At 35.2% G+C, this 15,159-nt stretch overlaps 1 protein-coding gene across 1 annotated transcript in view; it reads left to right on the top strand.

The window, feature by feature from the left end:
* Positions 1–13,751, top strand: part of LOC107692294 (stromelysin-3-like) — a 20,715-nt gene extending 6,964 nt beyond the window's left edge. Inside the window, exons 2-8 of the mRNA XM_016491274.1 lie at positions 1,947–2,245; positions 7,007–7,150; positions 10,116–10,249; positions 11,179–11,417; positions 11,507–11,711; positions 12,712–12,972; positions 13,094–13,751. Coding sequence (XP_016346760.1) covers positions 1,947–2,245; positions 7,007–7,150; positions 10,116–10,249; positions 11,179–11,417; positions 11,507–11,711; positions 12,712–12,972; positions 13,094–13,221 — 1,410 coding nt within the window. The 3' untranslated portion in view covers positions 13,222–13,751. The remainder of the gene's footprint in view (positions 1–1,946; positions 2,246–7,006; positions 7,151–10,115; positions 10,250–11,178; positions 11,418–11,506; positions 11,712–12,711; positions 12,973–13,093) is intronic.
* Positions 13,752–15,159: the final 1,408 nt, after the last annotated feature.

The following is a 15,159-nucleotide window of genomic DNA, read 5'->3' as shown; positions in this document are numbered from 1 at the left end:
TTTGGGAAAAAAAATTGGAATCTGCAAAAATCGGAAATATCCTAAAAAAAAAAAAAAAAAAAAAAAAAAACATAACTATATTATGTGGAGCTTGATTTTGAACCAATGAGACTGACAAAATGTCATGTCACTCATCCTTTGTTGTGGTCACAAGAATTGCTGTTTGTCTAAAAAAAAAAGTCCAAAACCTCAAGAATATGGCCACTCATTTTTAGTCACTCTAAAGCCACTGGCTTTAGTCTGTTATACATCTTCATCATAGTTGGTCCTATAGGACCTGCTTTCAATGATAAAGTAACTTTTTCACAAGTGACTTTTTTCTTTTCAGACTTCCTGCTTTATATTTCTAAATGTTTTATGGTTGTCTACATATAGCTTGTGCTTAAATTACAGCTTTTAAAAAGACTCCTTATGGCTACGAGTGGCGGAATGATTTTTAAATGCATTTAAAAGAAATAGTTCACCCCATACCACCCCTGGCCTCTTAACCAAGCACAAATTAGAGAGAAAGAAGGGGGTATAGAGAAGGAAAGAGAGTGATAAAGAGGTTTCTAAACCTGCACAGCTGGAGTACAGAATTGGTTTGGGAAGGAGAGAAATAGGGACAATCTGACTTTCCCCTCCAGGCAGCTAACCTCCCAGCCCATTAACAGAACCATTTCCTTGAAATTTGGGTGAGGAAATTGACTGTGATAAAGCTTCTGGCAAATTATCAATGACTTAAGACCAACTGTTGCACAACTATAATACTGCTAATTTTGCTCCCAGCAAGGCCTTATTTACACCTTCACCTTACTGTTTGTCCAGCCAGAACACCCTAGCAACCAGCTAGCATTGCCCTAGAAACCATATAGAATCTAGTGTTATTTAAGCATTAATTATATACTATCATAGCATTTATTCATATTTCACATTAGCTTTTATTTTTATACTTTAGTTTGTTCATATTTAGAATTTTTAGTTTATTTAAGTTTCTATTTAGTTACCTTTTCATTTTAGTTTGCGAGTTTTTAATTTTGTTAAATTTTTATATATATTTTTTATATTTCTATTTAACTTTCATTTATTTTTAATTCAGTTTTTTCAGTACTTCAACCTAAACTTATTTTATTTCTGCTAGTTGCCAGGCAACATTTCTAATTTTCGTTTACATTTATTTATGTTTTTCATATAACATTTATATTTTATTTAAGTTTTATTTCAATAAACAAAACAAAATTTGTAATAGTTTTAGTTAACAATAAAAACACTGCTAGCATTGCCTTATAAACCCTAGCCCTGTGTTATTTTAATATTATTTACAGTATACTATTATAGCAGCATTTAATAATATTTTGAATTAGCTGTTATCTTTGTATTTTAGTTAAAGTTTATATTTTTAATTTTTAATTTTACATTTTATTTTTTGTGTGTATATTTTAGTTACATTTTAATTTTAGTTTAAGTTTTAGTAATTGTGTTTTGTGATTTTGACATTTGATTAGTTTTTCTATTTAGCTTTAGTTAATTTTTTAATTTCACTTAGAATTTTAGTAATTTACTTAAACTTAGTTTATTTCACTTAGTTTAGTTGCAGTTAGTTGCCAAGGCAACGTTCCTAATTTGTTTATGTTTTTTCATCTATTTACATTTTATTATATATTTCATTTTTATTTTATATAGCTTTCATATGTTCATTTTGATATTTTATTGCATTTTATTTTGAATAGTTCTGGTTTTAATGAACAATAACAACACTGCTAGCATCACCTTAGAAACCACCCAGAACATCTTAGCAATGACCTAGCAACGCCCTGGGAACCAGCCAGAATACCCTAGCAAACGAATAACAATACACTAAAACACAACAACACCTTAGCCACCAAACAAACCCATTTTAATGGTGTAGCATCTATAAATTAAGTGCAAATATACATTCGATTGACAGCTTATGTGTGTGTTGACAGGACTGGCCTCAAAAGACCCATCACCATGGCCTGAAGAAGAGGGGACGATTTCATCATGTTCAGGATACACTGAGTGAAGACTCTGGCAATAAAAGTGTGCATCCACACTCAACTCTTCCAAAGAATGACACAGAGTTCTGGAACAGACCTCGCTGTGGAGTCCCAGACTACCCCTCACAGAAGGAAGGGAGCGTCCTTAATTACTTAACCCACAAAGGAGGCTTGCTTGGAGGCCGTAATCGCCGAAAACGCTTTGATTTGTTCGGAGGACGCTGGGACAAAACAGACCTCACATACAAGTAAGACTTGCATGGATAGCTGTTGCGGTTGTATCTAGTTGCTGTGTTTTGGAATGAGAGACATAAAATGAATTAAACATAAAAGCGTAAATGGGAGAAAATGACTTTGATATATTGCCAAGGTACTATTTTGAGCCTTACACAAAAAAAGCCACACTGAGGCAATGATATAGCTTATTTTTGGTATATCCTTCCTCCTAGTCAACACACGTTTGACTAAATCTATACATTAAGGGTTTTTTCTTATTAAAGACTGTGCTTAAATGAAACCTGTGCAGTTCCTCTTCCCCCTTTTACCTTAGAAATACACTATTTCCCAGCCCACACAGGAAATACTAGTTTCTAATGTTTAATTCTTTATCTTTTCATATTTCTTAAAGCTGTTATCGGTTCTAAGGAAGACCACCCACTCTTTCCACTATTACACCCACTTAATTAGAAGCAGTAAACTGTCCCAGACCCGGGACTGCAGGGCTCCAAAACACAGATAAAAATATGTATCAAGCCCCCTTTGATTTAAAACAGTAAATCATTTTCTTAAACACACACAGTCGCTACTTCAAGTCGACCTGAATTTCATTGGTTTGTAAAGGGATAGTTCACCCAAAATGAAATTATGCCATCATATACCTACCCTCTTCGTTCCAAACTGTACAACTTTCTTTTCTTCGGCAGTAAAGAACATATTTTGAAAATGTCTCAGGGTTTGTTTTTTTTAAACACAATGAAAATCAGTTGACTTCCATCAATTGACCTCAATGACTTTTTTCAAAATATCCTCTTTTGTGTTACGCAGTTTGGAACAACGTGAAAGTGAGTAAATGATGACAGAATTTTCATTTTTGGGTGAACTATCCCTTTAAGAAGCCCTTTGCTTGACATTTTGGCCTTACTATTGTTGCTGTCTGGTCACCACTTCATGTTTTGACTGATTTGCCTCATACATCTTTGTCAAAGACGGTTCCCACCGGACATAAGACTCTCTGTAATCTGAAGTCAGTGAGGTCACGACCCGACCAGGAGATGTTACATTTCAGAGCGCTCATGTGTGTTATGTGCACGGAGCCCAAATGGTTCTAGTTTTCTCTTCAGTGCTCAGCGGGGGGTGAGATGAGGATCCAGACAAAGAAAACCAGCCGTACAACCACTGATTAAAACTGTCCCTTGATTTATGGCCCTTCCCATAAAATATCACAGCCTATAAATCTCCCATGGTTCTCCATCTGAATCAAGCCACATTGCTGTAGGGCAGACTTGACTTTGTGTCTGCATATACTATAAAGATAGAAGTCAAAACAGAAACATTTTCTTTTCTTTTGCAAATCATGGGAAGTTTAGGGGGATCTGAACCCTTTATATCCCCATAAAATATCATAAAAATATCATATAAATTATATATATTTATATATAAATATTTAATTGTGCATTCATATGTGCCATATTATTCTGTTGTTTTTTTTCTGTTTCACTTAAGGTGAAAATGAAGAATTGAAGAATGTTGAACTTTAATATTGATCCATCTCTTGTAATTAATAAATGTACTGTACATTTACTAATAACAAAAGTTTATAGCAATACTTTTTTTAGTCTCAGATGACGACAGGTAACTGTTAAAAAAATTCAACCTTCTGAAATCATTGTACAATTTGTATACTAAGTGCTGCCTCATCAGAATCTGATGTCAAGACAGCAACACATGAACATACTTTATCCCCAGCAAACCCCAGTCAGCAGCATTCTAATGCTGTGCCACTGTGAGCTGTCATGACTCACGTCTCTGAAGGCTATAGCACCTCGCTGTCCTCTGTAATCTGTCCCCTCACTTAATGATGGACTGTACATGTGCAAAATGATCTCAAAAACACCAAACCCCCCATCCTACCCCTACTGTACTGTCATTTTAGTTACTTGAGTAAATCTAGCCAGAGTATGTGTTTTTGTCACATGTGTGCAGTGGATTTTTTGTCATTTTGCATGCTTAAAGTCAAGTGTGAGTGCACCTTCAGTGAAACATGATGAATGGCATCTGTGCACTCAAGTTCATCCAAGTTCATCATATCCACAAAAGTCACCACAGGACCAGATAGTTAGAAGTTACTGCTGAAAAAAAAAAAAATGTAGAGAAAAGAAGCCACTTGCTAGGACCCCCAAATACATTTAAATTTTTAACTTCAAAAGTTTGTGGTTGTAAAGGCTTTTTATTGTTTAAAAGAGGCCTCTCGTGCTCACCAAGGCTGCATTTATTTGATCAAAAATACAGTAAAAACAGCAATACTGTGAAATAATAAAATTAGTTAGTTATAATTTAAAATAACTGTTTCCTATTTGAATATATAAAAAATTTAATTTATTCTTGTGTCGGCAAAGCTGAATTTTTAGCCATTACTGCAGTCTTCCACATCACATGATCCTTCAGAAATCATTTCGAATATTCTGATTTGGTGCTTAACATTTTTGTGGAAACCGTGATCCATTTTTTCACGATTGTTTGACACACAGAAAGTTCAAAATAACACTATTTGAAATAGTCGTTTATAACATTACAAATGTCTTTACGGTCACTTTTGATCAATTTAATGCATTCTTGCTGAACAAAAGTATTCATTTTATAAAAAAAAAAAAAACTAAATCCTACTGGGTGCAAACCTTTAAATGGTAGTGCATATTATCATGTATAAAGGCTTATAATGTGTGAGGAAAAAGTGTGATACTTTAAAGATATGTTGTTTGCAAAATTAAATAAATAGCAAATTATTAGATGATTTATTTTTTCATTTTTTAAAGCATTTTTAATGATGTTTTTAATTTTCTAATTTTTCCACAAACCCCAAACATGCCTCTTGTGGTCCCCTGGGAGTCCCTAGAGCCTAGTTTGGAAACCCCTGACCTATAAGTGTCTAAAACCTTTTTGGGGCTGCTGTATTAGCACTTTAAAAGTCACTAATCTAAACCTGGTTTACATTTTATCTATTATTTTGTGGTAGTAGCCGTAGTCCTAGATGAGCAAATAGGGAGGAATTCTCTAATTGGAGCAGCGAATAAGGACAATGTTTAAAGACACAGACTACCACACTGGGCTCTCCCGCTGTCATAGCTCCTGTCTGGGCTTGCAGACTGCAGAGGCCCCACAATCTCAGACGGTTTGTGGCTCCAACATGCAGCCCCAAAGCGATCCCCATCCCACAGAGCCAATAATGACCACAGCATGAAGGTGTTCAAGCATGAAAACAACACAGATGTACCAGTCACTATAGCTGCATGCTGGGAGCTTTAAGACATTTTATTAGTATTTTTTTTTTTTTGTGGAACGTGATACAGATTTGTGGTCCACCAGTTTAAATGTGCTTGGTGGGGATTCTGCTTGTGAAAATAAGCATGCATGCCTTCATCACTCAGCAAGCTTAATGTAGCTCGTCTTTCATCTGAGAGAAGTTAAAACCTGTGGGCTCATTCTATGAGTAGCATTATAATTTACAAACAGCATTCAAAATGGATAAACTGCTGATTTAGAATAGAAAGAGCAGTTGGAGTTTCCTTATGGTTAGTTTTTGGGAGGAATCAAAGGTGGTGTGATAGTAAACCTTGGATCAGAAAAGATCTAATTCAAGAAACATTCAACCTAAGAAGAATGCCATTAAAGGGATAGTCCACCTAAAAATCAATTACTCCGTTCTGCTATCATTTGTGACCCTGAACCACAAAACCAGTCATAAGGGTAAATTTTCCAAAACTAAGATTTATATATCATCTGAAAGCTGAACAAATAAGCTTTTCATTGATGTATGGTTTGTTAAGATAGGACAATATTTGACCGAGATACATCTATTTGAAAATCAAAAAAAGGGTGCAAAAAAATCAAAATATTGAGAAAATTGCTTTTAAAGTTGTCCAAATTAAGTTCTTAGCAATGCATATTACTAATCAAAAATTAAGTTTTAATATATTTACAGTATGAAATTTGCAAAATATCTTCATGGAACGTGATCTTTACTTAATATCCTAATGATTTTTGGCATAAAAGAAAAATCAATAATTTTGACCCATACAATGTATTTTTGGCTATTGCTACAAATATACCCCAGCAACTTAAGACTGGTTTTATGGTCCAGCCAGGGTCACATTTACACAAAGGATGATATTTTGAGTAACGGTTAGTTCATACAATGGAATAATAGTTCATACAATAGGAGTCAATGGAAACAAAAAGTGTTTAGTTACCAACACTTTCCAAAATATTTTATTTTGTATTTCATGGAAGATCGAAAGTCATACAGATTTGAAATGACATGAAGGTGAGTGGATGATGACAGAGCTTTCATTTTTGGGTGGACTATCCCTTTAAAGCCTCTAAAATTGTCACTACTGCGGTGTGTTGTGAATAGTTTTGGATTAAGATCATGCTAAATGACAAGTAACAAAAGAGTCTTGAAATTTGATGCTATGCATTTTTATAAGGCTTCTATGCACTTAAAGGAACCCAGATAGGGGTGCCATCACTGTCACAATATCAAGTATCAAGTGTTCAGTTATTATGGTCAGAAAGCATAGTAGTATTGAGTACCGTGCCTAATCCATAACTAGGCAAACATTCAGACTTTGCTTGTCTTTTCACAACAGTCAGATTCTGATTCAGTCCCTTGGTTCACCACCAAGACGGGTAGCAAACATGTTCAAATAAAGGGGATTATTGGGGTAATGCACTAGAGACCAAATGAAAATCACATGGGTGGTCTGTAATGAGTGTTTGTGCTCGTGTTACAGGATCTTGCGGACCCCTTGGCAGATGAATTTAGAGAAAGTCAGACATGTGCTGAAAGAGGCACTGCGGGTCTGGAGTGACGTCACCCCTCTCACCTTTACTGAGGTCACCAGTGGCCGGGCGGATATCATGATTGACTTTAACAGGTAAAAAATGTAGATGTTTTCACTGTTTGCTGTGTCAGAATCCATGAAGACCTTTCTGTGTTTATGTTTGAAAGGGGTCATAACGTACATTTTATCATTTTATGTTTTTCACTCCAGTTGAGGTCCAGTTATAGGGCCCTATCATACACCTGGCGCAATGCGGCGCCAGGCGCGACGCAAGTGTTTTCTGCTAGTTTCAGCCCGAAACAGTTGTCATTTTCACGTCCTCCGCCATGTTGTTTAAATAGCAAATGCATTTGCGCCCATTTGTGCGCTCATGGGTGTGCTGGTCTGAAAAATGTTCAGGTGCATTGCTGGTGCGTGGCTATTTTGAGGCGACTGAAATAGACTGCGCCATTGACCAACAAAAACCTGGTGTAAAGTCAATGGCGCAGTAGTTTTTTTGTTATTTAAAGAGCTAGTTAGTATAGGAGGGTCCACAGCGAGCATACACTCTGCTTATTACACACACAGGGCCGCACAGCACCACACAAACATGCCAAATATTAAAAATTAAAGGATTGCAATGTAAAAGATTATTATTGTGTAGGCTACATGAATATAAAAATGCCTACATGTCATAATGGATAGTCATTGCATGTATCAGAATTAGTCTACGTATTTGCTCGCGCACGAGTAGCTCCGTTTCATCTCTGGAGACGCGTTCTGTCTTTGCGCTTGCAAATTCTGCTGTGTAAATAGCAAATCCGCCATGGCACGAGCGCAACTGGGCAACTTAAAGGGAATAGGAGACGAGACTCTGATTGGTTTATTGCACGTTATGCCCAAAACACACCCATTACTCATTAAGAGAATAGGGACAACCCTTTTAGACCATGCGCCGGGCGCCTCGACCGTTTTTCCCTTTGTTAAACTAGCAAAAGCGTATTTGGACACGCCCTAAGTGCACCTGCGCCGTGCGCTTTAGACCATGCGCTTAGATCGTTAAAATAGGGCCCATAATGTTAGTCAAGGTTTCTTTCTTCCATCAAAAAGTCATGCATGGCCATTTTTCACCCTATTTGATGCTTTTTCTATTGAACCTTTAGGACTATATAAATGTACTCTGTTGTGATTGGCTAACATCTTTGCATATGTAATGACTTTGTAGGTTTATGAAACACAAAGATTTATGAATGAGTTGTATTTGCAAATTAATTTCAATAATAGTCTTAGCCTATATGATCTTTTTGGATTTGGAAGAAAAAAGTTCTAAAAGTTACAGTATGTTTTATAGGCCTTTGACTGGTCTTTTATATTCTGTATATTATCGATGAAATACTTTTTTCTGGCCTCTCATTTGACTGAGTTTGTAACAGGGTGGATGACATGACATGCAGTTCTACCTGTCCATGTCATATACTAATAAAAATGGGTATTTGTTAAAAATTTAAATCTTTATGTTGTTCCTCTGACAAGATATTATTACAGCATACCATAGCTAGTTACTTAGGGAGAGTATATCCCAATTTCATTTTATATAGAATAACTTTTATGTCACACCATATGACAATTTTAGGCACAAATGCAACAAATTGGTAAATAAATCCAATTTCCAATACAAAATCTAAAAGACCACATATTTTTTGGGAAATTCAAGAGTCAGTACAACACAGCTCAATATTTTTTATGCCTAATATTTGAAGTTTAAAAAAAAATGTTTTCAGGCTTATATGTCAACCACCCAACACCATATTGTCAGTTGAGAGATGTGTGTTCATTGACACAAAGTTTCCACTTCACTAGTCAAACACAGACGCTTTTCATCTCCTTTAGAAGCTGGAGATTAGAGAGGGTGTCGGTTTAGGATTATAGGACTAAAATGTACACTGCACGTCCATTCATGCACGTGTGCTACTTCTTAAATTCCCATAGTAAGAAAAGTCATAACCCAGAACACCTGTGTGGTTTAGTACATATGGACATGCAACACTGTGGCTCAAAATCCTTTTCTTTTTGAAAAACTAACCTTAATGTTGAAAAGCATGACTTTTGTGGTAGTACATTATTACTATAAAACGCTGTTTGAGTTTTTTTCCCGCCACTGAACATGTGACGCGCTCTATCATTTTGCACATTGTTTGTGGAGGAAATTTGTTTAGAATGTTTAGTGTTTAAAATGTTTAGAGGCCATTTTCACAAAAACATGAAACTCAAAATGATGAAGCAGGTCCTCTAAATGTCTTCATGGAGAAAAGTGCATGATACGTGTCACACCAGACCCATATAAATGTCATGTCTCTTTCAACAGGAAATTTTGCTCAAACCAGTGTTTTTTTCCCTCTTCATTTTCTGTTTGAAAATGTAAGTTCTTCTGAAAACTTGGCTTCCTGTTAAAGCGCTAATGTACAGTTATTGTGTTTTTGAGATACGCTCCTATGAAGCTCTAATGAGGGATACCGCTTTTCTTCAAAGCAGAGGGAAATATCTAGATCCATCTGGCATTAAGGGAAACATCTGGAAGTCAGTTCAGTGAAGTGTGGGGCTCTAGGCATGTCAGTTTCATTTGTTCTGACTCAATCCGAGATTCCATCAATGGGATAACAGTGGACCGGACATTTATGGTTTTTTTTTTCACCCTCAGGTCTGCCAGGCTTAAAGATCTATAATCCTGAGGGCTTTGTGTGTAAATTAACCTCTCAACATTTCACAATGGAAAATTTGGGGTTCAGTTTATTCAGTGCCATTCAGCCAGGGTGGAATTTGGCATTCCATTAAAAACAAGAGAATCAGGAAAGTTACTGAGGTGTGACAGTTACAGTAGGCTATAATGGTTTACGGTTGCATGGCAGTAACAGCAATGTCTCTGTTTAGATTATTATTCTCACCCTCGTTTAATCATTCTATGTAATGAAGTGTGCTTATAAAATTATTTGCATGATCAGTTCATCAGGCATGTTGATGAAATAAGAGAACGGGAATCATTGGTGTTGTGCTGTCGTCTGAGAGATTGTTTCACATACAGGTACTGGCATGGAGACAATCTTCCTTTTGATGGCCCAGGAGGAATTCTGGCTCATGCCTTCTTTCCCCGAACTTACCGGGAGGGAGACATTCACTTTGACTACGATGAATCTTGGACAGTGGGCAACAGTATGGGTGAGTGAGGACCCGGTTCATTTGGTGTGATTTTTTTTTAGCTACAATTCAGATTTTTTTTTACTCACAATTGCAAGTTTATATCTCACAGTTTTTATCCTGCAGTTGCAAGTAATTGTGAGTTTACATCTCACAATTCTGACTTTTTTCCTTGAAATTCTCAGTTTACATTGCACAATTATCCTCCACAGAAACAAAATTAATAAAAAAGGTAATTGTGACTTTTTATCTCTCAATTCTGACTTTTTTTTCTCAATAATCTCATGATGAATTTACACCTCACAATTGCAAGAAAAAGCGATACAATAAGAGATATAAGCAATATAAATTGCTTCTAAATTAGTTGGTCAAATTTAGTTAAACTAGTACTTATAAATAAGCAATATAACACAAACGCTGTTGTTCAGATTATGCTTATATTCACACACATCTGCAAGTAATATACAGTATTGCTATATACACGAGTGTTCAACAAAAGGAAGACTGAATAACTTTAGCTTTTTAAATATTATATTTCACATTTTAATTATTGTCAGTTATTTTGTCCATTTTTGCTGTGCCAACTAAAATACTTACAAATGAAGTTAAAGCAAAATCAGCATTTGTAAATCTCCAAGCAACATACTGCAGTGGTCTTTTGTCCCTGAATGGATCAATTTTTTGAATTAATTATTATTTTTTGAATTATTCAAAACTCAAACATAAAGCCAGTCCCTTGTTTTGTACCTGAATGAATCAGTGTTTTTAATGAATTGGTTGAGAGAATGGTTGGTGTAACTTTGCAACTTGCAGGAATTTTTTTGTTTATTGTTTTATTATGTACAAATGGATTTCCAAATAAATATACGATGCATGGACTGCATACCACACTATTAGGTTTTATATTTAATTTTAAAACCCCTTTGTTTAATCCTCTTGCTTTCTACTAGGTACTGACCTCCTCCAGGTGGCAGCTCATGAGATTGGTCATGTTTTAGGATTGCAGCACTCCATGGCAACAGGCGCAGTGATGTCGCCTTTCTACACTTTCTCCTACCCGCTCAAACTGAGTGAAGATGACAAGCAAGGCATACAGTCTTTGTATGGCGCCAAACACACTGATGATAAAGTAAAGACGGAGGAGAGAACTCCCAAAATCACAGAAACCAATGAGATAGAAACCACAGTGGTGAGATATATGGCTGATCTGATCTTGGGAATCTGATTCTTCTTTATCCTTCTTATTCTCTTTTTTCTTCTTGTTGCCCATCTTTCCAGCCTGATGCTTGCCAAACTGACTTTGATGCTGTATCTATGATCCGAGGTGAGCTGTTTTTCTTTAAGTCGGGTTATGTATGGCGGATCCGTGATGGTAAACTCCAGACTGGATATCCTGCATTGGCATCCAGGCACTGGAGAGGAATCCCAGGAGACATTGATGCTGCTTTTGAGGACAAATCTGGAAATATCTGGTTCTTCCAAGGTAAACTGTCTCAAAATAATTAAGATGTACACTACCGTTCAAATTATTTGAGTCTGCAAGATTTTTTAAATTTTTACTGTTTTTCACCAAGGCTGCATTTATTTGATAAAAATACAGTAAAACAATAATATTCTGAAATATTATTACAATTGAATTTTTTTCTATTTTAATTTATTTTCAAATGTATTTTAATCCTATGATGGCAAAACTAAATGTTTTAGAGACATAACTTCGGTCTTTAGTGTCACATGAATGGTCAGAAATCATTCTATATATCTTGATTTGTTGCTCAAGAAATAATTATTATCATGAATGTTGAAAACAGTTTTACTGCTTAATGTTTTTTTCAAAAGAACAGTATTTATTTGAAATAGAAACCTTTTGTAACAATAAATATATATATATATATACACACTGAACAAAATTATAAACGCAACACTTTTGTTTTTGCCCCCATTTTTCATGAGCTGAACTCAAAGATCTAAGAAAAATGGGGGCAAAAACAAAAGTGTTGCGTTTATAATTTTGTTCAGTATATCTTTATCTTTATTGTCGCTTTTGATAAAATGAATGTGTCCTTGCTGAATAAGAGTATTCTTTATAATATAATGTAAAAACAACTAAGTATGTATGTGTGTGTATATATATATACAGTATATATATATATATATATGTACACACACACACATAAATACATATATACACACACACATACATACTTATTTGTTTTTACATTATTTTAGCTTATTTTTTATATCATAGATGCTGTCATGTACCCATGACATTTCTTTAATGTTCCTTAAATATCCTAAATATAGAAATCCTGCAATTCCAAAAGCACATTTCAACTATCATTAGAACATGTATATATTTATAATCCAGATGTCTTTTGGTGGCCTAATTATCCAGTAAACTGAAAACTAAAACAGGGGTTCATGATGAATGGAAAATTCATAAACCGTGATTTAATATAACCTCTCACCCACCATTCTCTCTGTAGGCCAGAGTTACTGGGTTTTTGATGCAGAGCGGCAGATCACAGGGCCAGACTCTGTACGGCGACTGGGTCTAACAGTGAATGACATTCAGGCAGCCCTCATGTGGGGAGAAGACAAGGCCCAGAAGATCTACTTCTTCAAAAAAGGAAGCTACTGGCGATTTAACCTGAAGGAAAACCATGTAGACTCAGTCCATCCTCGGAGCATGAGGGACTGGAGGGGCATACCGGATGACATTGACGCTGCTTTCCTCGACCGATTCGGTACAGTTGTCGCTGAGACATTATTTCTTGCATGTTTTTGAAACTACAACAGTTATTCTTGATGGAGGGAGTTTAAAAAGTCATTGAATGTTTCTTTCTATCTTTCTTTATTTCTCCACAGGCTTCGCCCATTTCTTGAGAGGGAAGCAGTACTGGAAGTTCGACCCAGTGGAAGTGAGGGTGCTGGAGGGATACCCACGATATATTGGCATGGATTTCTTCGGTTGTTCTGCAGCCCTGTATCGATGAGTCATGGGTACAACTAGATGTAATTTATCCCAAATGTATTGCTGATCTTTGTCCCGCAGGCAGTTTCCACGTTTAACTTTGAACCCGTCTAGTTCTAGTATTTTTGTTTATATCAGGTAAAGTGTCAGATGTACAGTCTCTGTACAATCTGACCACTGGATCAAACATTTTTCTGTGGTTTCAAGTAGATACTGTTTATCTACTCAGTGACTCAAGATGCTACATCTGTGCCACTTAACCATATACTGAATGACTGTTGCTGGATCTTCTCATCTGCAAAACAATGACTCTCATTTCTCAGGAAAAGCAGGAAATTCTGGCCTTAAAATATTTTGTGTATTTGATTATTTATTATTTGTATATTTTTGGCAGTATTGATAGTGTTTGGAAAACATAATAGACATTCTTTTTGAGAAACACCATATTGTGCTATTAGTGACATGCTGTTGAATACCACAGAAGATAATTTAGTCTTTAAACACAAGCAAAAATTGCATTAACCATAATGCACTTACAATGGAAGTCTATGAGGCAAGTAATTTAAAGCAAAAAGCTTGAATAAATTTTGGTTTGACTGTATCAATTTGATAAACGAAGTTAACCAACTAACATTATACATACTCTTTTGGTTTCTGTACCCAATATTTAAAAAATGTACAATAAAAATATTGGTATCGGTACTCGGTATAGGCAAGTACCAAAAAAAAAAAAAGCATCGGTATCGGGCGAGTACTGGAAAAAGTGGCATCGGTGCATCCCTAATAGTAATTCTTCCATAAAAATGTGCTATGTGAGTCGTAAAGTTTGCTAAATTGTTCTTTTAGTAGTGGGAATACTGTTCTAGCTGAAATAACTGTTTTTACAGTTTTGACTATTTGACAGTGTTTCACAGATGCTGTTGATAGAATGTTTATTAAATCCGGAACATTCCTTTAATGCCTCAAAAATCTCAAAATCTCAAAATCTCAGTGCTCAAATCTACTTACATGAGGTTGTTTTAGTTCAGAGGCACTTTTGGTTCAAATGTAGGTGACAAAAACTTGGAAATATCAAAGCATCCTAGAAACGAACAACAATTCGTTCTCAGAGCAAGATTAACTTACCTATTTTTTTACTGAACTTTGTAGAGATAGCTGAACATTTTTAATTTTGTTTGAAGCTGAACACAATGATGCTGTACTTTCAGCATTTAGGGCTGGTCACACTGACTTTGAGTCATTGTTAATGAGAAATGGCAATTTGACTTGACACAACTGACCTTTGGCAATGGTTGTCGGTGTGAACATCCATTTAGGCTGAGTCTGTAAAGGACTTATGAAGACCTGTTTTTCAATAGAGATAATGTATATTTTACAGTGCAGGTCACTGTTGCTGTTTATGTGCTATCTAATTAAACTTTTTTCATATTGTGGCTACTGAGGAATATAATCCTTATAGCATGATAATAATGGCTTTTAATCAAAGGAAACTGTACACTTCTCATTCACTGTTATTATAATGTTTGTCATGTAATCAATTCTTTCTCTTGTTATTGTTTTTAATGATCAATTTACTGTGTAAATATTTTGTAAAAATAATTGTATTATAATTTAGCTCCAATAAAAGCCTTTTGTTTATTGTATTCTGTCTAATTATCTATCTAAAGTACTACAGCTGGTTGGTAATATTTGTTTGTGTGTTTCTTTAACTTCGGCCACTTTTATGTCTGAAAAGGTGATTTTTATGAAAACTAACAAGACTTTATTTTTCTTTTTCTTTCTTTCTCTCTTTTATTTTTTTATATGAGGATCACAGTATAGCTGTATTGGAAATTATTTACCATGGCTCCATAATTATTATTATTATTTTTTTTATCTTTGTCCTTGACTCAGATTTTCAATGTTATTGAGCTCAATCCATCATACAATTTATTTACATTTAAACATATTTAAATTATAT

Source organism: Sinocyclocheilus anshuiensis, unplaced genomic scaffold, assembly GCF_001515605.1.
Source record: "Sinocyclocheilus anshuiensis isolate Anshui unplaced genomic scaffold, SAMN03320099.WGS_v1.1 scaffold478, whole genome shotgun sequence".
Taxonomy (NCBI): Eukaryota; Metazoa; Chordata; class Actinopteri; order Cypriniformes; family Cyprinidae; genus Sinocyclocheilus; species Sinocyclocheilus anshuiensis.
The sequence above is the reverse complement of the archived record's forward strand: the minus strand, read 5'-3'. Positions and strand labels throughout refer to the sequence as shown.